At 59.9% G+C, this 22,174-nt stretch overlaps 1 protein-coding gene across 3 annotated transcripts in view; it reads left to right on the forward strand.

Moving 5' to 3' along the window:
* KCNIP2 (potassium voltage-gated channel interacting protein 2) overlaps positions 1-22,174 on the forward strand; it is a 44,822-nt gene that overhangs the window by 11,267 nt on the left and 11,381 nt on the right. Inside the window, exon 1 of one of the 3 annotated variants that reach the window (XM_065672090.1) lies at positions 16,620-16,722. The exons of the other annotated variants lie outside the window; for them this stretch is intronic. Within the exon in view, the coding sequence (XP_065528162.1) occupies positions 16,620-16,722 (103 nt within the window). Of the gene's footprint in view, positions 1-16,619; positions 16,723-22,174 lie in introns of those variants that run through there. 3 annotated transcript variants of the gene reach the window in all.

Here is a 22,174-nt window from a genome sequence, read left to right on the forward strand (position 1 = left end):
CCCATCTGGGTACTGGCTTCACAGGATGTGGGCAGCCTCGAGTGTCAGAGGCCTGGCTTGGGAATGAACCCTCTGGGTATGGAGATGGAGAGGGGTTTGGGGCACTCTGGTGCTTCCTAGCAGGATGCTGTGGGGAGAGGAGCTCCCTGCACGTGTAGAGGTTGTGTGCAGGCAGGAGAGCGCGGGTGACCTTGCAGGCTCAGGGTTCCTCTCCTCCCAGTGTGCTGCCTGTGCCCCTGCCTGCCCTGGATTTGCAGCTGGAGTTGCTTCGCACAGATCAAAGCCCATAGGCATCTCTCATCTTGGCTTACCTGGGCCCTGTCTGCCCTTCAGCCCAGAGCGCAGCGGGGATCTGGAGGTAATCCTTGCAGATGGGATGCTGCTGGCTAATTATAGAGGAGCCTCTCGCTTTGTGGGAACCACGGGGAATCGTCCCTGGAGCCCAGGCGGTGATGGTACAAATCTGCTGCTAATTAGACTTGAAAGTCCTCCCGTGAGCTCAGGCGCACGCTGGATATTTGATTATTAACATATTTATGGCTGAGCCTCTCGGCAGGTCTTGCACCAGGAGGCTGCGCTCTCCCCCTGAGAAACTGCCGAGCATGTTTACTCCTATCAAGTATGTTAGGGGGCTCAAGGGGAGGGAGGCTGCTCAGCAATGGGTGTGCTCATTTTTGGGGGTGTCTCACCAAGACGTGTGGAAAAGACACATTGCTGATGCTTGTCCTGGGGGCGAGCATGGCCCCCGGCTCTGCTCTGTGCTTCCCACGAGCCCCTCTGTCAAGTGGGATGCTCCTGACCCTTGTGCCCAGGTGGGAATCCAGAGACGTCTTTTCCCAGCTGCTCCAGGTGCTGGGTAGGCAGTGGGGATGCATGAAGAGGCTGGAGGAATGCTGAGGGCCATGCCCTCCCCTCTCTGGGAGCAGGGCTGGCATCACTTGTGGCCCAGCTGAGATTTTTCCTATCCTATCAAGAATGACCCAGCAGTGCAGAGCTGTGCTGAGCACTGCAGCCCAACACCAAGCTGTGTGCCACAGCACCCCCAGGGACAGCATCCCTCCCTCCGGTGGAGGCAGACAAACTGTAATGGAAACGTTGCCTCTCAAACAACCAAAAATAGCTTTCCTGTCCCCAAAATGTCAGTTGCAAAAGGCAGTCTCAGGGGGCCCCGCCGGGCTGGTGGTGAGCTGAGAGGGTACACTGGAGTTGCTGGGTGGGTGGCCCTGTTGCCCATGGGGCAGGGAGCACGGGGCAGGGGGCTGGAGGGCTGAGACATTGCTTGGGGTACAGGTGAGGAGAGGGTCAGTGCTGGCCATCAGCCCGGCTGTGGGGCTGTGCAGCATCTTGGGTTGAGGCTGGAGAAAGGTGCAGGTGGGTTATGGGTTGTCAGAGGGGCAGCACTGACCCTGTGTGTCTCTTCTGCCCTAAGCCCCCAGGCCCTGCCAGCCATGTTATCACCCATCCAGGGGTTTCAGGGCAGTGCTGGGGTCAGTTGGTGTGGGGGCAGGTGAGGAGCTGTGGGTCAGCATCTCAGCCCCATCTCCAGCACCACTTTGCTCTCCCTGATGTGTTGCAGTGTGTGCCCACGCAGCGAGGGTCTGAGCTGGGAGCGAGGGGCATGCACCTTATTGCAGCACTGGAGTTATTAATAGCAGCAAATGTTCGGTGCCTTCAAGGCAAGTCCGTTTAGGGGGAGATTCCTGCCACTTGCAGTATGTTTTCCCTCCCTGGGATCACTCGGGTGCCTTATCTCTCTGTTCCAGTTGTGCACCCAGCATGTGCCGAAGCCCCTGGATAAGCCCTGGTGCTAATAGCCCGTGCTGCTCAGCCCAGCAGTGTCTGCCTGGGTGACGGAGGGAGTCCCACTGCCTAGCCCCATGCTGCCTGCACACGTGGAAGCTGAGGCTGAATCCCAGCCCATCCCCACTGCGCTTCCTCCTGTCACCGTGCCGAGCCGGCACTGTCGGTGGCCGAGCGAGTGCTGATTGCAAGGAAATTAGCCTCGTGCCTTGTCCCATTTCTCGGAGCCCAACCTATGATTGCATGGGGCTTGTTAATTTGTCACCGTCACTGTGGCTTGGCGCGGCGTGGGGAGCATGGAGAGGCCGGCGGGATACCTGTGCGCTCTCCAGACCTGGGAGCAGGGCTGCATCACTTGTGGCCAGGCTGAGATTTTTCCCAGCCTTGCAATTCAGGAGAACCCGGTGAGGCTTGGAGTGGGAGCTGGGACAGGCTGAGGATCCAGGCTGCTGTGTTGGGGATGGAACCCCTGCTGATCCCCGTGGGATGCATGGAGCATGGTGGGCATCTGAGGGGCAAAATGACACTGGTTCAGGATAAGCAGGTGCTGTGGCTGTGTAATTCTCCAGTGTGAGCCGTACACCCCCAGACAGCAATGTCACCACTTCTGAAGGCTGTGCTCTTTGGAGGTGCGGGGGACCATGCTGCCCCAATGCCTGACACAACTTGGGTACCTCCAGCATTGCTGGGCTTTGCAGACCTAGTAAGCTCAGAAATGGCCCCAGGCAGATGCTCCAGGCAGGCTGTGGTGTCCTTATGTACTGCTGTGGTCTCAGTGCATCAGTCTGATACAGCTGGGCCCAGGTCCTGGCCCTTTTCGCTTCCACGTGCCTCAGTTTCCCTGCAGATACTGTTGCTGGTCTTTGCCCTCCTTTTGCAGGGCATGGAGAGTCTTGAGGTACACCCAAGAAGCCTGGACAGGGTGCGATGGAGCACATCTCCCCATCTTGCCCCCTCTTCCCCTCTGCTGCTACCCTGTCAGTGGGGGCAATGAATTATTCATGCCCTGGCAGGCGGGGGTGTGTGATGCCAGTGGGGCTGACATGCTGCCGAGCACAGAGAGCTTTTCTGTGTAAATCCCTGAAATATTTAGCAGAACTGACTTAAAAAATACAGCTTAGGAGGGGTTCGTGCCTCAGCGTATGCTGGGAGGCCAGGGAGGGGATGATGGGGGGTAATGGATGCGCTGTAGTAGTTCCTGGAGGGCTCTGGCCCTGGTCTTTGCCCAGCCACCACTCAAGTTGCTGGTGGAGCTCTTGTCCGTCCATCCAACCACCCATCCTTTGGGTCTTCCTGCTTGTCTCTGCTGTCAGAAGGTGGGGGTGCCCCCCATCCTTTCCCTGCACTGTAGGCTGCTTTGCCGCTGGGCATGTCCCAGTCCCCAGCCCAGGGCCACTGGAGCCAGGCTGCTGCCCCATCACCTGCAGCGTGCTGGCTGCTGGCAGGCTGGCGCTGCGGGACCGGTGCACAGCACGGGGCTGAGCTCCTTCCCTGGCAGTGCCTTCCTGAGCAGACAGATCACGTCACATGCATTTTTTAACAGGATCCATCGGCTGAGAACGAGCCGAGCTGTCGTCGCAGGCTCGTGATCAAAGCCAGACGTGCCCTGGCAGCTCAGGGGAGGGTGGCCCTGTGCACCATCCTCTCCATCATCACTGGGTCACGGGGCAGAGCACGCTGGGGATCCAGCAGTGTCACAGGTTGCAGGTATGTTGCCCCTGCATCCCTGGAGGTACCAGGATGGCCAGTGCCCTCCTGCCGGGCATGGTGTGGGAATTCCTGACCCAAGCACCAGAAGATGGGGCAGCCACAATGCAGAGCTGGTGCTGCCATTGGGCTTTGTGCACAGAGCTACACCCCAAAACTGCATCTTCTGCTAGGAGTGAGAACCAGTTGGCTCACTGGCAGCCAAGGTGAGGGAGGAAAGGGTTTGTGCTTGCCCTGGGATGTGTTTTGGGCCAGGTTCACAAGGGACTGGGGGGCGGGGGGGTAAGGGGTGCAGAGAGCTGTAGCTGGCTCTGAATGGGGCGGCTCATGGCCCCAGCCGGCTGTGCCATGGTGGGGCTGCCCCCCAAGTCAGCCCGGGCTGCTGGCAGCTCTCCCTTGGCCTTTGCAAGCTTGCTCTTTCATGCATGCTCTGCACCTTGGTGAGGCAGGAGCCACGTGCTGCTCCATGCTCTGTACATCACAGGCTAAGCCACCGGGGTGCATGGCTGAAGGCAGTGTGGGCTCATGGTTAGAGCATACTGCTTCTTCCAGGCTGTCTGCCCCACTCTGAGCCTTCCTCCCACCTCCTTGCTCCTGACCCCCTCGCCTCCTGGCCGGGTGGGGTGGCGGGCGCCTGTGGTGGGCCCATGCAACACATTTGTACTGTGTGTTTCCCTCTGCAAGCACTAGCAGAGCCCTCGGGCTGTGCTTCACCGTGGCAGCACATTCCATGGCAGAGCCGCTGCAAATCCTGCCTGCTAATAGCTATGCAAATTACCTCATTAGCTGCTTTATTTAATTTCACTAGCAGCACTTTTTCAGCACTTTCCCGAGTCCCGGAGGCTGCGCGTCCCCAGGGCTGGGAGGAGGCAGGAGCAGCAGCAGGACCGCACGCAGGGATGGCTGGGTTGAGCTCTGAGGATGGCAGCAGTGTCTGGCTCCCACAAAGCCACCCCCCGTGACATGTTGTGTCTGGGATCCCTGCTGCCGGCGTGTCCCCCTCCTCATCCCTCTCTGTGCCATGGCTCTGGGTGAGTCTTGCTGAGCCCCCCCCCTCCAGCCAGGAGCTGCCATATGCCCTCCAAGCAGCCATAGGCCTGGGACGCATGTGCTCTCCATCCCTGCAAAAAGGTGACTGCTTGATTTAAGTACAGAAAGAGCAGTGCATCTGCCCAGTCCCTGTGAAGCTGAGTGGTGCTTGAGGCTTGGCACGGAGCTGAAGGGTGCCCTGCATCCTTCCAACCCTCATTGTCCTTCCTTGTTAATGGAAATTTGTCTCCTTCCCATCCCTACTGCCCTTCATCCTGGAGGGAGATGTTGGCAGATGCTGTTGCAGGGGTCTGCCAGCCTCAGGATGACTCCTGAGACCCCCCAGATGTCCTGGTTGGGGGCTGGAGCCCTGCTCTGCTTCTGTCCCTGGGGTGTGTGGCTGGCACAGGTAGGAACAGACCCTGAGCACCAACCCAGCATGGTGCCCCTTGGGATGTCTGTGTCTCAGGCTGTCCCTGCCCATGCTGGGCATGCACGCAAGTGTGTGGCAGCCTGCATGGACGGCTGCCTCCTGGGTGTATTTTCCAGGGGTGCCCACATGCCCACGACACCCTTGTCACTGGGATGGGCATTGCACAGGCACCAGGGGACCCACATACAAATGCTGGCCCTGAAAACCTTAATCCAGCCACCCTATGGGGTTGTGTGTGCCACGCTGAGCTGCCTGCAAGCATTGTGCCTGCCTCCTCCCCTTCTGTTTATCCTTTATTTTTCCCCTTCTTTTCGCGGCTGTGCGAATGAATATTTCATGGCCAGGAACCAGCGTGAGTTTCCCGGCTGCTCCCTGCCCCCCACAGCAGGTACCAGCCCAGATGTCGGTGGCTTAGGAAGGATGTGCTTGCCAAGAAACCATCTCAGGAAGAGAGGATCTGGGCAGGGAAGGAAGCAGTGGCTCTGATGCAGGCACTGTCGTCTTTGCCTCTCCAACCTGCAAGGGACCGTGGTGACGGCATGTCCATGCACGGGTGGCCTTCACAGTTCCCGTGCATCCTTGCCCACGTGTGCATGGCCACGCTTGCCCCGACACAACTGCACGTGTTCCTTCTTGTCCCCCGTGTGCCACCAGCCGCTGCAGCCGCCGGCACGAACCATGTCCCCGGTTCACCTCCCGGCGGCCCGGCCGCTGCTCCTGCTGCGCCGTGCGGTGCTGTGGCTCCTCTTAGCGTCGGGCAGCAGCAACGGCACCGAGGCATGAGGGTCCCAGGGCACCACCCGGGCCGTGGCACCGCCGATGGGCCACATGGGCTGTACTGGCCATCCCGCACTCTATGCGTCCAAGCTGGGTTGTCCCGGCACAGCCCGCAGGCAGGCAGCAGGGAGTGGGGGCAGGAAAGTAGGGGACAGTGCTGCGCTGCTGAGTTTGCCCTGCAATGGGAAGCTAGGCTGGTTCCCAGTCGGTGTGGGGCTGGAGGTCCGCTGGGGCTTGGGGACCACTGGCCTCCTCGTCAGGGGAGCAGGTTTAGGAGAACCACAGGCAGGGTGGCAGGCTGGCGGGGTGCACCCTGCAGTGACACCAGTGGTGGCTGTAGCCCAGGAGACATCTTCAGCAAGAAAGTTGTGTACAGGTGGGCTCAAGAGCCCTGCTCTGTAGCTTGTGCTTGATTGCTGCTGGAGTCCTGCTCCTCTTGCAAGGGAGGAGGTGGGTCAGTGCCTGAGCGGCTCTGCTGCCCTTCTGCAGCGGCGAGGTGCATGGTCCCTGGTGCCAGCCTGGGGATTGTGTGCTCGGAGGGAGCCCTGGGATGGGTAAAAGCTGGCTCATGTCTCTGCAATGCACTGTCCTTACAAGATACCTGTTGCAGGTTGCTAGGGGAGAGGACAGCCCCCTGGCTCAGCCTGTGTGGTCCCTTGAGCTTCTGTCTTGTTGTCATAACTGTCAATGGTGGCAGTGCCTATTTGGACCTATTTGGAGAGCCAATGAAGGGCCTGCCTAAAGGGGTGATGCTCCCTTGGAAATCATTCACCAGTACCTCGGCACGCTGGTGAGCAGCCATGCCTGGAGGTGGGGTGGATGATAGGGGTGCTGGGCTCTTCTCACCCGCTGCGTCCCTGCAGGCTGGCATCACACATGTTGATGGGGCGGGACACGAGCTCCCTTGTCCCGCATGGCCATCACGAGCAGGGTGAACCGGATGGCACTTGAATCTCCTACCTGCCCAGAACACGCTGGGATGGAACTTTCCCGGCCAGGTGGGATCCGGCTGTCAAAAGATCCGCGTATTGGGTTTGGGATGGAGCTACAAACTTTGCTCTCACGTCCTGTGGGCTCTGGCACCCTCCTGTGGCTGTTCTGCCACCTCTCCTCTATCCCACGGGTTTTGGGGATGGTGCAGCCGCCTTAGGCTGGGTTGTGCTGGCTGCTCCCGGCCGTGGTGCTGTGGAGCTGTCCCTAACTCCCAGCACGGCGGGAGCTTTGCATTTGCAGGATTTGGCTTTGCATCACATAACTCACGTTGCAATCTGATCGTTGCAAGAAACGGTCCCAGTGTGTTTGTGTTGCGGGTTTGAGTCAGGAGCAGGTCTCCTGGTTACTGTAGATAAGGGCGAGGGTCCTAAACCCCTGACCTGTCCCTGGAAGGATGCAGAGGGGGAGACTGGGCACTGCTGCCAGCCCATATTTCTGAGCTTTTGGCTGGGGCGGATGGTCCAAGGAGCTGGGCTCAGTCAGGGTGTTGTATTTGCAGACTCCCTACATCTGTGCCTCTGTGTCGCTTTCTCCTGTGGGGTTGATGTCCCCTGCAGCCCTTTCCTGGATGGGGCCTTTATGGGTGTATTACTGTAGGGTTGCAAGCCCCCGCTGCCTGCACCTTGTGCCTTGCTGCAGGGTCCTCCCAGAGCTGGCTCAGCTCTGCAGAGACTGGTGCCTTTCCCCTCTCCGTGGTGTGTGGTCTCTCTGTTTGGGGTGTGTCCCCCTTTGCGTGGGCATAGCCAGCATAACAGACAGGAAGGGATTAGTTTGGAGGCGATGGCACTTCTTTCAGGAGGAGGGAGTGAGGTTAACCCATACCAACCCCTGGGAGTGCTCCTGCCCCTTCTCTTGGGGCTCCTTGTTAAGGCATTGGAAGGGACTGGGCAGTCTCGTTGTTCCTGTATGTATCATGCCTGCAGCCCCTTTCCCGTCCCCGAGGGACCAGAAGCTATAATTTCCATCAAGTCCCTTTTTGTTCACTTCCTCACCCATTAATAAGAAATGAAGCTTATGAGATAATAGAGTTGGACAGATGCGGAACTGAGAGATTCTGCTGGTGTGGGTGTGGATGTGATGTGAGGAAGGAACTGTAAGCTGGGAAAATGGGACTTGGGGAAGGGATGTCGTCTTGAACCTGCACAGAGCATCTCAGGCTGGCTCTGGGAGCAGGGAAATCCCACTGCCACTACACACCAGACTGTCTTCTGGCTCTGACATAGTGCGCAAGCTAGCAACTCACTGCCAGGCTGAGCTTTGGGGTGAGCAGCTCTCAGCCTGGGTGGTCTGGAGGTCTGACTCTTCTTCCCACCCTTGTCTCTTCCCCTGTGTGGAGCCACTGGGAGCTCAGGGATGCAGGACGCTCACAGTGCCAGAGGGCTGATGCCCAGGAATTCGGGATGCTCACAATGCTGAAGTACTGCTGCTACGGGGATGCAGGACACTTGCAGTGCTGGATGGTTGATGTCTGGGGATGCAGGACACTTGCAGCATTGCATGATTGGTGTCTGAGGATGCAGGACACTTGCAGCGCCTGCTGGCTGGAGCAGATAATTGATGCCCAGGGATGCAGGACGCTCCCAGCACTGGGCAGTGGGAGCAGAGGGCTGATGCCCAAAGATGCAGGATGCTCTTGGTGCCGGCTCCCCTCCGGAAGGAGCATCTTTCCCTGCTCTTGGAGAGAGGCGGCCCTGGGATGCAGCAGTGCCTCATTGGTCAGCGGGACCTGTGGAGTCTGCTGGTTGCCATACCAACCTGCCTCTGGTTCCCGGCCAGCCGGGGCGTGAAGTGCCGGGTCGAGCTGGTGGCAAGGGGCGGACCAGAAGCCAGGGGCAACCCGAGGCTCTGCCAGCCAGGGAGGCGTCCATCCGCCTCTCCGGGAGAGCTGTCTGGCACCGCTGTGCTCCCCCGGCCCCAGGCATCCCCCTGCCGCTACTCCCCGCCTCTCCCTGCAACTTTGCAGTACGGAGGGGGCTGGCAGGGCTCAGGGCGGGGGGGCTCTCCCGGGCACCCCGCTCCCTCTCCGACCCTGCGGTCAGCTTCTGTGAGCCCAAGCCCTGGGAGGGGCATCGCCCCCCTGCCCCTCCGCATCGCAGCCAGCCCGCGCGGGAGCATCCCAACACAGATAAACTTCCCGGCGGGCTGCCGGCCGCCTGGGAGCGGGGCCTGGCGGCTGCTGCGCTACCGCTGCCCGCTCCGCCGGGCTGGCCCCGCCGCCGATGCCCGAAGGCTGGCCCCGGGCAAGGAAGGCTCCGTCCTCCGCCGGGCACTGCCTGCTGCTCGGAGGAGCCGGGGGGCTGTTCACCGGCCGGGAGGGCGTGAGGCTGGGTCCCTGCCCAGCGCGGTGAGCTGGAGCCATGAGCCACTGCCAGCAGCGCTGCAAGAGGCAGCTGGGCCGGGTGATCCGCTTCTTCTACCAGTTTGTCACCGGGAACCTCTCCCAAGGTAGGTGCCACCCTGGGGGCCACGGGGGCTCTGTTCTGCGGGAGGGAGTCTCTGTCTGTTGGGATTTGTGGAGCTATTTGGGGAGGGAGGCGAGATGCTGTTTAGGTACTGAGCGGTGCTGAGCGATGCAGCCTCAGGCAGAGGCAGTTGTACTGCGCTCTGTCTGGGACAAAGCTGAAGATGCTTGCAGGAGGCATTGGGAGCCCCTGAAGGTCCCCTGTGGACCTAGGGTGATGGGAATGTTTTATCCGGGGAGAGGACTGGTGCAGAGCGAAGTGTGAAAAAACTGCTGTGCAAATAAATCGCAGCTGGTCTGACCCTTCCCTGCCACGCCAGGCATCACCTCCTCCAGGGCTGGGGCTGTGTCCACCATTCATGCGGCTGGAGAAGCCCTGGGTGTGCCCAAAGGCTGGGGCAGGGACACACCCTGGTGCCTGCATCCTCCCTGGCTCATATCCTGGGACAGAGCTGCGTGCTGCGCGCTCCCAGTCTGCTGTCACAGCCAGCCCTTGTGCAGCCCAGCCAGCTGGCCAGGACCCTCGCCTGGGTGTGAGCCCAGAGCCACCTCCTGACCCCAGTGGGCACATCTCAGGGAGGTCATCATGTGTCTGTGTGTGCCGGGATCCTGGATGCCTGGCTCTTGCTCCCATCCCTGCATCCCCATCATAGGGGCAGGTTGCCCTCCACATAGTCTTTACCTGCCTGGGACCCGTGCACTGCCCCTCCAGGCCACAATGGTGCTGGGGAGGGATGTGCTGTGCCAGGAGGTTGGGGAAGCCCTTACTGGGCCAGAGTGACAGTGACATGCCTTGGAGCGGGACTGGGACTGGCACCACCCTCACTGGGACCCAGCCTGCCTGGGAAAACCCTCCCAGGCTCTGACCTCTCCTCAGCCAAGGGAGCCCCTGGGTCTCCCCAGTCTACACCCATCCTTAGGGGCCAGGGATGGCAGGGGCACCCTGGGATGCTCTTGATGCAGCACTGGGGGCTGGGATGCAGGAGCAGTATCTGCTCGGTGAGTCATGCCCAGCTGCTGTGCCCTCCCTGCCCACAGGGACTTAAGATCTGCAACGGAGGGATCCTCTGCAGTGGGGGACATTCCCTCATGCCCAGCGGTGTGCCAGGCTCCACAGGCTGGTTGTGCCCACAGGCAGTGCCGGCTCTGTCTGTGCTAGTTGGCTCCATTGGGCACTGGCCAATTAGGTAGGAGTGGAAGGGTCAGAGGATGAGTCAGCTGAGTCCAGCCCTGGGTGTGAGAAGCACAGCTGCAGATGATGGGAGTGGAGTGGGAAGAAGACCTTGGGGTGTTCCTATTCCCAGCACCTTCAAGGATGTCCTGTAGGTCCTTGTACTGGTGCCCTGGGCTTTGCAGTTGGACACTACGGAGCTGGGTCTGCAGTGGGTGTCCTGACAGCCCTGTGCTGCCCCTGCAGCCCTGCTGGGTGTGCGGTGCTGGATGAGTGCAGAGGGCATGTCTGGCAGTGGGGCACCGGCTACTGTTCATCCTCTTCTTGGTGTCTCCCCAAGCTCTGGGGCAAGCCAAAAGAGGGTGAAACCCAGATCCAGTCAGCTCTGCGTCCCTCTAAGGCTCAGAACTCAGATTTGGGAGCAGGATGTGGGGCTGCAGCATCCCCTCCTTCCTAGCTGCTGCCCTACTCAGTGTGGCACATGGGTCACCAGGCTGCTGTACCCCCTCCAGCTGTTGTCCTCCTCTATCAGCCTTTTCTGGATGCCAATAAGCCCCTCTTCCCTCCCTGCATAGATGAAGGGGGTCCTGCAGAGCTCACTACAGAGGGCAGTGGGTGCCCAGCCAGGTGGGCCCTGGGATGGGTGCCCTCCTGGGTGGGTGCCCTGGGGAGCTAGCCAAGGACAGGTCGCCAACGGGGGGAAAAAGAAATGACTCAATCAATTAACCAGATTAAAACTGTGACTTCACCTCCCAAAAATAGCATTTTGCCAATATTTTAATGTGCTTATTAATAATCTGCTCGCGCTCTGATTAGCAGCGAGGTAATAAGGGATCAGCTGTAACCTAAATTTAACTCTCCCTAATGGATGAAGGCCCTGAGAACCAAAAAAAAAAGAGGAGAGGTTCCTATCCATCAGGCTGGCTGCCCTGGCAGGTCAGCAGAGCCTAAGGGACCTGGGCAGCTGCTGCCCAGATGTGCCCAGGCACCATCACCTCTGGTGTGGCCCAACAGTCCCATTCTGGGCACACTAGGCTAGGAACAGCATTATGGATAGCACACAAGGATTGCTCCCAAGCAGGGCAGAGCCTGCCTGTGGTCAGGGTGCATGGACCCCTCCTGACGAGACAGCTCCCTCTGCAATGGGTGACTGCCTTGCTCCCTCCCTATCTGCTCCTGTTCTACAGCAGGGGACAGTTCCCTGTACCCAGCTGCTGGGAGGACAGGGACAGGGACCAGGACCTTGCTACCCAATGGCTCTGGGTGTTGCCCCGTGGCATGCTGTGTGCACAGAGCAGCTTTCTGGGCAAGAAACCCCGTTCCTGGGCATTTCTATTTATACACAGCGGGTGTCTGGTGGGGTGCCTGATTTTAGCTGTGAGGCAGGGCTGCGCTGCCGGCAGCACCAGAGAGCTGGGGCAGGGGTGGCTGGGGCAGGGGACATTTCATGGCTGTTACTGTCACAGCACAAAGTGGCAGATGTGGCATGGAGTCGGTGCCAGCCTGGGCTGCAGCCTGGCACAGTGTTACAGGGCCTGCTGCCCTCCCCAGGGCCGAGCCATGGGCACATGCCGGGGCCACTCTGCCACCCTGTACTGTGTAGAGCAGCCTGTCTTGGGTGAGAGAAGAGGGAGGGAGGGACAGACCTGGATGCCTGGGTTCTGAAAGGAGTACACTGAGGTGATGCTGTGCTCCTCACCACACAGCTGGGTGGCCATGTCCCCTGGCTGTAGCTGCAGGGGTTGGGATGAGACATCTTGAACACAAAGAGGTGTCGCATGCATGTTGGTGAAACACTTGGGTCCAGCATCTTCACTAGCCATGTGTCCCATGGGGCGGCTGATGGGGACAAGAATGGTATGGGGACCGGAGGTGTCTAAGACGTGGGTGCAGCTAGTCCCACGGGGTTTGGGGTCTGTGAGCGCATGCGCCCAAACCCACAGCGGCACTGCCCAAGTGCACCCAGCATTGCAGAGCAAGAACTGAGGTGGCTGGCTCTGACTCGAAGCTGAGAAAAGCAGATGCTGTCCCAAGGCATCCCTGGGAAGGTGCCGTGCTGGGGTGCAGGGGATGAGGTGCTGGCACCTCTCTGCCTGACCCAGCTCTTTGTGCCAGTAGGATTGCAGAAAGACCTTCCTTCAAGGCCCACTGTCTGGAGCAAGGACGGGCACAGGCATCTCAGTGGAGATCCTGGCATGTGCCAATCTGGGGCTGCAGCGTCATTCCCTGGGGAGCCCCGTTTCCAGGACTCCCAGCTCTTCTTGCAAGGTGGCTGAGCCCTCAGTGTCCCGGGGTCATCAGTGAACTCAGAGCAGCCATCGGGCTGTGGTGATGCCTTGCTGGCCCAGTGCCAGAGAGATGCAGCCACATGTGTAATGAGCCCCGTCTGTTCTCTGCCCCCTGCTTCCTTCTCCTGGCTGATGGTGCCACTCTCCCCCTGGGCTGGGAGGGTTATTTTTAACTGTTTGCCATGTGCTGCCTGAGCACAATTAAGGTAATTGGTTTGGGAGCCTGGCTCTCACACAACGCTCCCAATTACCTGCCTGCCTGCCATGCGGCCCCCCGCCTCCCTGCCCGTGGCGGCCGGCTCCTCCGGCGGGGGGACTGCCGGGACACGGCTGCCCCAGATAGCGCGGTGGGGCTGGGTGGGGGGCACAGGCAGGCACAGGGGATGGAGCCATGGAGAGGACATCCCTGCACAACGACAGCCTGCTCTATGCCTCCCTGATTGCCATCCTCCTCCTCATCTCCTATTGGTTCACCACCCGCTGCTTCAAAATCATCAGCGGCATCGAAGGTACGGGGCTGGGGACAGAGGGGGACAAGGTGATGCTGGCCCATCCTCTCCCCTTCCAGAAGTTATGTGGTGAGGCGAGCCAGGAGCTTGGCATGGGAGAAGGGGATTGGGGACCATCCTCTCCGCCTCTCTGGGGCACCTCGAGCTCCTTCTCAGTCACTTTGTTTGTTCCTCTTGGCCCTGTTCCTGTTCTGCTGTGTGTGAGAGCAGCCACTGGCATCCACGGCTGGGTTGTGGCAGTGCCCAGGGCTACTCTGGGGGCATCTGGCTCTGCTGTGCTGTCGGAATCTGGGTACCACTGCCCCTCGCTGTGGGATGGGGACACAGACAGGGCTCCCTGATGCCTTCCACTCTGTGGGGTGCCCAGTGCCGATGCTGGGGCTCTCAACCTGCATTTTGGGGCTTTTGGTCCCTTTGGGCATAACCTACATCTCTGCTCCTCAGCTGGTGTGTTGGGATGCTCTGGGATGTGGCAGGGGTCCTGGTTTCCCAGGAGAAGGGTTTCTCTATGCCTCGCTGCAGTGGGATGTGCATGCTGGGGGCTTTGAGACCCCCAAGGCAAGGAGCAGGGCAGGAGGGGTGGCACCAGTGCCATGTGTCTCGGACAGGCAGGGCCTCTCCTGCCCAGGGTGGGTGTTACTACATCCATCCATCCATCCATCCATCCATCCATCCATCCATCCATCCATCCATCCATCCATCCATCCATCCATGTGACCTTTCCCTGTGAAGTTCAACCACAGCCTTGTGGCACTTCCGACAGCATGGCCAGATGCTGGCTGTCTGCAGGGGCAAGGAGCCACCCCTGGGAGTAATGTCAGCTGGAGGGATGGGGGCAAAGCCCTATCCTACTTCTGGTGGGGTGCATATGTTTTAGATGGCGTCTTGAGTATCCCTTGCTGTGGGTCTGGCTCCATGGGCAAAGCCCTCCATTTGGTCCCCTGTGTCTTCTCTATCCTGGGGGCAGCTCCAAACGGAGGTGCAGCCCTGGGGACCTGGATGAACCAAGGGGGTGATCCCCTGACACCCCCAGCCCATCAGGAGCTGCCTTTGGAGGGAGGGGATGTGCTCTGGGCAAGCAGCCCTAGTGAGTCTGGGGGCAGTGGGAGCTGGGCTCCAGTACAGTGTGTGGCACTGGGACATGGGATACTGGTTGTATTCTGAGTTGTGCTGGCAGAGAACAGTGGAGGGCTTTTACTAATGGCTCCAGCATGGAAATGAGTAATCCTGACATGGCGGCTGGCAGGTGATTTATCACAGCTCCACCGGGGAGCCCGGCTGGCACGGGATGGGCAGGAGGGCAGGCGGGGAAGCTGTCGTTCCATGGCTGACCTGCCTCTGTGCCCTTCAGCACCAGCATCCCATGATGCTGATGGAGACGCGCAAGGGGATGATGATGATCCTTTCTCGTGGGCTGAGCAGGTCCCTTTGCAGGAGATCTGCCCCAGGCTCAGGCCGGAAGAGCTCCTCTACCATTGTGTCTGCCCAAAGTTAGGTTGTGTAAATAGCCCCATGGTTCATGGGACAGCAATCGACCCTGGGGGCAGCCGGAGGCTTGAGGAGAGGATGATTTCAACCATTTCAACCAGGGCTCAGCAAGAAAAGTGGCTTTAAAATGCAATTGGTGTCAGTGGGAAACTTCCTCCGAGAGTGCAACAGGTCTCTGCCACCCTGTCTCCGAAGGGACGGACTCAAGGGCAAAGCTGGGAGCCAGCCAGGTGAAATCCAGCTTCAGTGCCTGGAAACTCGCCTCTTTCCAAGAAAAGGAAATGTCAGGTCTGAAAAGTTCCAGCCTGATCAATGTTTCCCCAGGGAGGACTTTCATCTCCTCCCCGAGCTGCCTCTAATGCATCGCTGGCACCTTCTGCTGGTGTCAGAGCTGTGGGAGCACAGCCCTGAGATGCCAAGCCTGGTGGCACACGGCTGCTAGATAAACCAGTCATGCTGTGACCTGGAGCTGAGCCAGCCCTTTCTGTCCTCTGCAAGGGGACAAACCTGCAGCCTCCTGGGCTGGGAATGGGGGTCCGGGTGAGGGCCTTGGGCCTGCGGGGTTGGTGCTGGGCAGCCCTGCTGGCAGCTCTTGCAGCATCAGCCAGCACCTCTGTCATTGCTTTTCCCATCATGGGTGTCTCACGGTGATACCTCCTCTCCCGGGTGACATATTTCCCCTCTCTGCACCAAGACAACAGGGAGGAAAAGAGGCTTTGTGCCCTGGTCCTGTCTGCAGGGCCTTTTGTGAGGGCAGGATGGCCCTAGAGCTGTGCAGGCAGTCAGCACCATAGCCTGGGCATGGCCACCCCACACGTGCCTGGAGCAGTTGTTCTGCTCCTGGGGGTTACATTGTGAGCTGGGAGGGCAGAGGTCACATGGGGATAGCCCTGTTCCCTGCTTGCCACACTGGTGATGGAGTTGGGACCAGTCTTGTGTCATGCCCCACCTCCGGGAACTCATCAGCTAGGGATAGGCAGTGCCAGCGGCATCCCTGGGAGAACCCATGCATCCCAAGGGAATGGGGCAGGGACCAGTGGGCGCCTGATCCCTCTGGCCTGTGACCAAGCAGCCAGACAAGGGCTGGGATGTTGTTAAAAAAAGCATAGAAGCTAAATATAGCCCCACTGGCTGTGCACGGATGTGTGCTGGAGGCACCGAACGCCTGGGTTCGCCCTCTGCCTGCAGCTCCTGCGTGACCTTGGCTGGGCCCCTTGGTCCTCCTCTTCTGCCTATTGCTGCACTGCCTGTGGGTCTGGCAGTGTCTCAGGCATCCTACATCACACTCCTCACTCCCTTGGAGATCCCCTTGGATCTCCCAGTGAGACCCCTGGGTCATGAATGGAAATGGGGCAGCTGGACCTGTTGCCCCAGACCCTCCCCAGGAGATGGCTGTGGGGACCTCAGGGTGTTCAGCCCTGGTGGTCCCCGTGGGCTGGCATGCGTGTGGGGCACAGAGGACAAGTCTGAGTCATCCCCATCCTGGATGTTTAGCCAGTGCCCAGCGTCCTGTCCCTCCCCGTGTCCCCCCCTGGGAACTGAGTGCCTTTTAATATCTGTGGCCTGTTTCCTTAGCAACTGCATTAAGCAAATCGATGGAGGTGGTGTCATTGGAATGGGAGGGCATGCCTCCTTCCCCCCCAGCCCCCCCAGCCCTGCCACCCCCCCACGCCTCCCTCCAGTTGGCCTCTCTCTGCTCTTATTCACAGGCACAGCCCTGCCCTGCTTGGGCTTTCGGCTGTGGCTCCTTGAGCTGCCCACCACAGCCCCACACTGACCCCTTGCTCACCCATAGCTCATGGTGGGCATCCCCAAGTAGAGGGGTGACAGCTGATGCCCCCTTGGGGACGGAGGCAGGGGTACCTGGGGATGTATGGTCTGGTGGCTGCGGTACTGGGGTGAGGGGGCTTCAGGGCTGTGGTGGGGAGGGGTGGTGGGTGGGGGGCCATGAGACACCCCCACCATGAACCTGGAAGGCCTTGAGATGATCGCGGTGCTGGTGGTCTTGGTCCTCTTCGTCAAGGTGCTGGAGCAATTTGGCCTCTTCGAGCCTGTGTCCTTGGAAGGTAACGGGTGTGGGAGGTGGTGGCTGCTCCGGGGACAAGGATGCTGCATCCATGGGGGAGTCCTGGGACATGGTGTCCATCTGCTGCTCGCTGGGGCGTAGGATGCAAGGAGAGGGGTGTCCTGCCTGCTCCGGGCAAGGTCCCAGTGTCTGGGTATGTGGGGAGGGGACGAGGGCTGGCAGGGTGTCTGCTGCATGGTGGTGGCTTTGATGTGTGCCGAGGGCTGTGGGCTGGGACTCCGTGAGCGTACAAGTAAGCACTAGGATGTTTTCCAGCACCTCTATGGGAACAAGGTGTCCGCAGGGTCTGCGGTCACCTCACGCAGAACATGAGGTGTCAGACTGAGGACCAGTCTGCAGAGCAGCCAGGCCTGGGCAGAATGGGTTCCTGCTGTGTTCCCTGCTTCTGGCTCTCCCCCGGTCACCCTGTGGCACCTAGGCAGTGTGGGAGGACACAGGGGGTGCTGCGTGGCTGGGGATGGGCCCTGCAAGGTGCTGAGCAGTGTGTGTGGGGTGCAGCTGGCAGAGCCAGGATACGCTCAGAGGCTCTGTGTGTGGTAGGAGGGAGGTCAGGACAGCTCGGCTGGGTACTCCCTGGACTCCAGGGGTGATGGCTCTGTGCCCTGCCCATGCCTGCAGGAGCTCATCTGAAGGATGCTGCATCTTGCCCAGCCCCGAGCATTAGGGCACATGCACGTTGAGGAGGTGACAGGCAGTTTGCCGGGTCCACTGGTGCAGGTGGGGGTATCCCTCACTCTGGTCCCTCAAACCTGCTTGCAGGACAAGAAAGCATGGTGAGTGGAAGCTTCTATTGCTGCTTAACTGCTCACTTTGTCCCTGTGCTCCAGCAGCAGCGCTCCTAGGTGGATATTGCCAGGAGGGAAACTGAGGCAGCAGCTGAGCTCAATACAAGGCATCCTGCCTGTGAACCTGGGGAGTGGCACACTGAGTGTGCACAGGTTGCACCCCCCTCTGCAGTTCTGCTGATGATTTGGTGGTGCATCTGCCCTCCCTGTGCTTTTGCTCCTCTGTTCAGCTGCTCAAGGCTTTGGACGAAAGTCAGTGGCATCGATTGTGGCTGCTCTGCTGCATACTGGCTCCCACCACAGTGGAGAAGAGGGAGGCAGAGAGACCCCAGCCCCTGAAGCAACCCTACTGAGAGCTGCAGGACAAGGCAGAGGCCTTCCCTTGGCCTGTGTGGCTGCTCCTTGCCTTGCTGCCAGTCCTCTCTTGTCCCCAGGAGGACCTGGTGTCACTGTGCAGCATGGAGAGGCACAACTTGCTCCTATCCCCCTCTACCTTCATCCCCTCTGGCCTGCCTGGAGATTCACCCCAGTTGTGATGCTGGGAGTGGGACTCAGGTGCTCTGGATTGGCAGCAATTGCTCCCATCAGCAAAAGGTGTCTGGAACGGAGGGAAATGTGTTGCTCAAGGAGCAGAAATTGGCTGAGGCTGAGCTGGGTCCTGCATACCATAGGGGAGTTCTGCAGGTGAGCAGTTGCATGTTGGGATGAGATGCTGTTGCATGGGTCACTCATGTCTCCACCTTGGCTTGGAAGGCAGCAGTTTGTTCTCTGGGGAAGGCCCCGGGCAGGTCTGGGGCTGGGAAATGCTGAGTCCCCTCCAGGGGGGTGTTTACCAGCCGTGCCTGGGCAGCAGTGACAGCACAGGGACCACAAAGAGTGTGAAACCGTACACTAATGGCTCAGGTCTGCTAATGGACACGGGCCTCACCCCCGGCTCCAGAGCCATCAATAGCGCCTGCCATGCTTCCCCTGCTCCAGCTGCTGCCCTGCCCCATCCCTGCCCATCGCTGTTTCTCTGCCCAGGCTGGTGGTGCCCTGGGGATGGGTTGTACTGAGAGGTTTTGTGCCACTGGGAATGGAGCATCTCCATGGGAGCCTGGAAAAATACCTGAGCCCTGGGTTCAGTGGGGGCATCTTGCAGTGAGACTCTGCCCCTGGAGGGACCGCAGAGGGGAGGGAGACAATGTGGGGGAACTGCAGCTTGGTGGGTTCCCAGACTCAGCTTGATGAGGCACCAAGCAACCCATCCTTCATTTGGAGCTGGCCCCCCCTCTGAGCAAGAGTTTGGACAGGAGTGCTGGTTGTCTGTACACCCTCACCCTGTCCCCTTGGCCGCCTCAATGTCTCCCCTTGTACTCCCCTGCAGCCTTGTTGGCACAGCCAGAGCAGCTGTCTGGCAGCAGTGCTGGTCATCTCCTGTGGATGTGCTGTGCTCCAGGGGCAATCGATGCTGGAGTTGACTGGTTAATCAGTGACGGGCCATGTCACCCCATCAATGCCCTGTGCCACCGTGCCTGTCCCCAGCCCCCAGCATCTCCCAGCAGAGCTGCCCAGGGCCTTCCAGCCCCCTGACAAAAGCCTGCTTTGGCCAAGTGCTTGGGAGGGGGCAGACAAAGAGAAACGCTATTGATTCTGGCTCCTGAAGTGCAGCATCAATAATTCAATGCAGAGCAATTGGTCCCGGCTGGGAGGAGGTGAAAGGCGGGAGAGCCGCCTGTGTAGCCCAGCCTCTGATGAGTATTGGATGAAGCTGCAGACTGCTGTCAGCAAGATATCTGGTGCCTGCCCAGGGCTGTCCCTGCCTCAGCTGGGTCAGGGTCTGTACGTGGGGTAGGCAGGATTGAGGGTGCCTTGGAGAGCCCCCAGTATGGGGTGCACTGGCCCCTGCCTTCCCCAGGTGGTTAAAGCTGCTGCTCCAGAGCTGAGGATACGGAGGAGGAAGAGGGGCTGGGGAGAGTGCCAAACCCCTCCAGAGTCCGGGAGGAACAGGAGTGAGCAGTAGGCAGCCTGGGTGCCACCAGCACCCCGGAGGATACTGTGCACCAAGCAGCATGGCCACCTCCTGGCACCTGACGTAGGGTGAGGGTCCCTCCAAGCAGGGGAGAAAATTAGCATCCCCGTGGTGCTGGCAAGACTGAAGCCCTGTGTCAAGCCCTGCTTTCCAGGAACCCCTTTGGCACCAGCGTGGATCCTTGGCTGCAGGAGGGACCAGCCCTTTGAGGCGTTATGTCAGGGGTCCTCAGGCTCAGGGCACCATCCAGCCCAGCGTGCTTGACAGATCTGAGAGGTCAGGGCAAGGTGTGGTATATCTTGGAGCATGAACTTCAGCCTGCCATACTGGGCAGCTGCAGGGGCCAGGGTGCACCAGAGATTTCCCCATGTGCAGTGGATTTAACCCTTGCGTTTCCTTTTCCAAGGGCTGGGCAGGGTCTGAATCAGGAGAGAGATGCTCATTCATGGTGAGGGCCTGCAAAGCAGGAGGGCAAGGCGCAGAGATGTATGGTAGCCATGGCTGGGCTCTGAGTTTGGATCCCAGCATAGCCTTACACTCTGAGGCATGCTGCAGCTGGGCCGCATCCTTGGGTCTTGGAGAAGAAGGTCTCCCATCAACCCTACATTCACCTCTGGAGCACGTTCCACGTGCTCCACACCAGAGGACATCAGCCCTGGATATTGCTATGGACACAGGATGGGCTGCACTCTTTTGCCCAGCCTGGAGAGGGTGAAGCTGGGGGAGAAGGGGACTTGGTTCTGGGTTCCCCTTGGCTGTGGTTTCTGCTGCCATGGTCAGGGAAGGGCAGTTCTCTCAGCACCGAGCTCCGCAAGGACTGCAGCACCCCCAGCACTCACCCCACCAACTCTGCCACTGCGTGGTGTCATGTCCCGCTCAGCCCAGCCAGATGTAATTAGCTTGTTGAATCTTTTCTCCCTCCGGCCTCATGTTAATTACATTTCACATTGCTTCCCTCCCAGCTCCCCCTGGCCTGGCTTGCCTTTTCTGTTGCTGATGTGCCTGGAGAGGGGAGCAAGTGGACCCAGCTGGACACAGAGCAGGAATCCCACTCTGTTGCATCCTGCCCCAGAGAAAGGCTCTGAGCTAGTGGATGGAGGAGCAGGGAGATTGCTCAGCCATGGGGAGCTGAGAGAAGACTGCAGGCTGGAGAAAAGACAATAAAGCTAGACAGCAAGAGAGCCTGTTAGGACAGCCCTGCCTTGCAGTCCTGTTCCACTGATGGAAGATCAAACTTTGGAGTCCAGTGGGAGAAGTGGTCTTGGAGCTGGTCTGGGGCTCTCTAGCACACGGTTGTGTTGGGCTACAGCATGCTGTGAGAGCTCAGAGGGGTCTCTGTCACCTCTCCCCTCCAAGGGGTGGGATTAGACCCCAGGACTGGGCACAGGTGGGAATACAGGTGCCCTGGCCAGGGCTCTGTAGGGTTGTGGTCCCTGGAACACAGGTAGCAGGATGTTCCATATAATGTCTGTGCTTGGCTGCAGCATCTCCTCCCAGGGATGCAGGTAAATGTCTCATTTGCCATGGGCATCTCCCCAGGGGCTTGCTGTGCCACTGGAGGAAGGGGTGGCCAGATCAGAAGCAGCTTTTAGGTGAGAGGTGTGTGAAGAACTGGATCAAAGACTTTCTAATAACCCTTGCTGCCAGGCTCGGGTCTCTGCCCTGCTGCCCACAACGCAGGGGTTTGGGTAGGCTGCAGGGAGCCCTCAGCTGGCTGCCCCTCCATGTTGCACTCCCCCCAGGCAGCACCCCATGGGGCATGTCCAACTCCAGCAGCAAACGAGGTACCCAGGGCTGGCAGACCCCGGCAGTGGCTCCTCCTCGTGCTGTCATCTTGCATGCGGCTGTGATTGACTTACTGGTGCAAAGAGGTGCAGGGGAAAGGAGAAGGGGGTGAAAAGGGAAGAGGGGAGAGTGGCAGCTGTCTGTGGAGGTGGTTGGGGAGCAAGGCTGAGCTCTGAGGCAGGGCGCTCCTTATGCCATGCTGTGGGTGCGTGCAAAGTGGGGCACTGCTGGGGGAGGGGGCCAGATTTGGTGGTTTGTGATAAGGCAGAGGGGCTGTTCCTGGGCTGGGTAGCGTCAATGTCCCAGTGAGAGATGAGCTCACCCCTGCTGGGTGAGAGTCAGGAGTAGCCAAGCCTCCTCCATGCACCCATTGGTGGCAGCTCTGCACCCCTCTGTGGTTCCCAGTGGTGGGGCGCCCGTGCCAGGCTGTGTAGGTGCAGGGGTGAGAGCTCACCTCTAAGCCCCTTGGGCAGCTGTGTGGTCTCCCTCCTCCTCTGCAGCCCGGGTGCCCCGAGGGACCCCAGAGGGTGCTGGGGCGGGAAGAGGGAGGGCCAAGGCAGGACTCTCCTCCCCTGCCCTCCCCTCTCCTCCCTTGCTGGGTCTGTTGCTCTCAGACCAGCTGCCTGCTGGGGCTGTGTCTGGGGGGATGTCTGTTGCTGGGGTGCTCTGGGACCCGCAGGGGCTGCAAACGGTGGGCATCATCCTGCTGCTCTGCTCCAGCCTCAAGCTACTGCATGCCCTGGGCATCATCGACCTGTCCAGGGGAGGTGGGATGGGGATGGGGTTGCAATGGGATGGGATATTGTGGTGGAGTTTCTCCTTGCCTCCTGTCCCAGGGGCTGCGGGGAGGT

This window comes from Lathamus discolor, chromosome 3 (genome assembly GCF_037157495.1).
Source record: "Lathamus discolor isolate bLatDis1 chromosome 3, bLatDis1.hap1, whole genome shotgun sequence".
NCBI classification, from domain to species: Eukaryota; Metazoa; Chordata; class Aves; order Psittaciformes; family Psittacidae; genus Lathamus; species Lathamus discolor.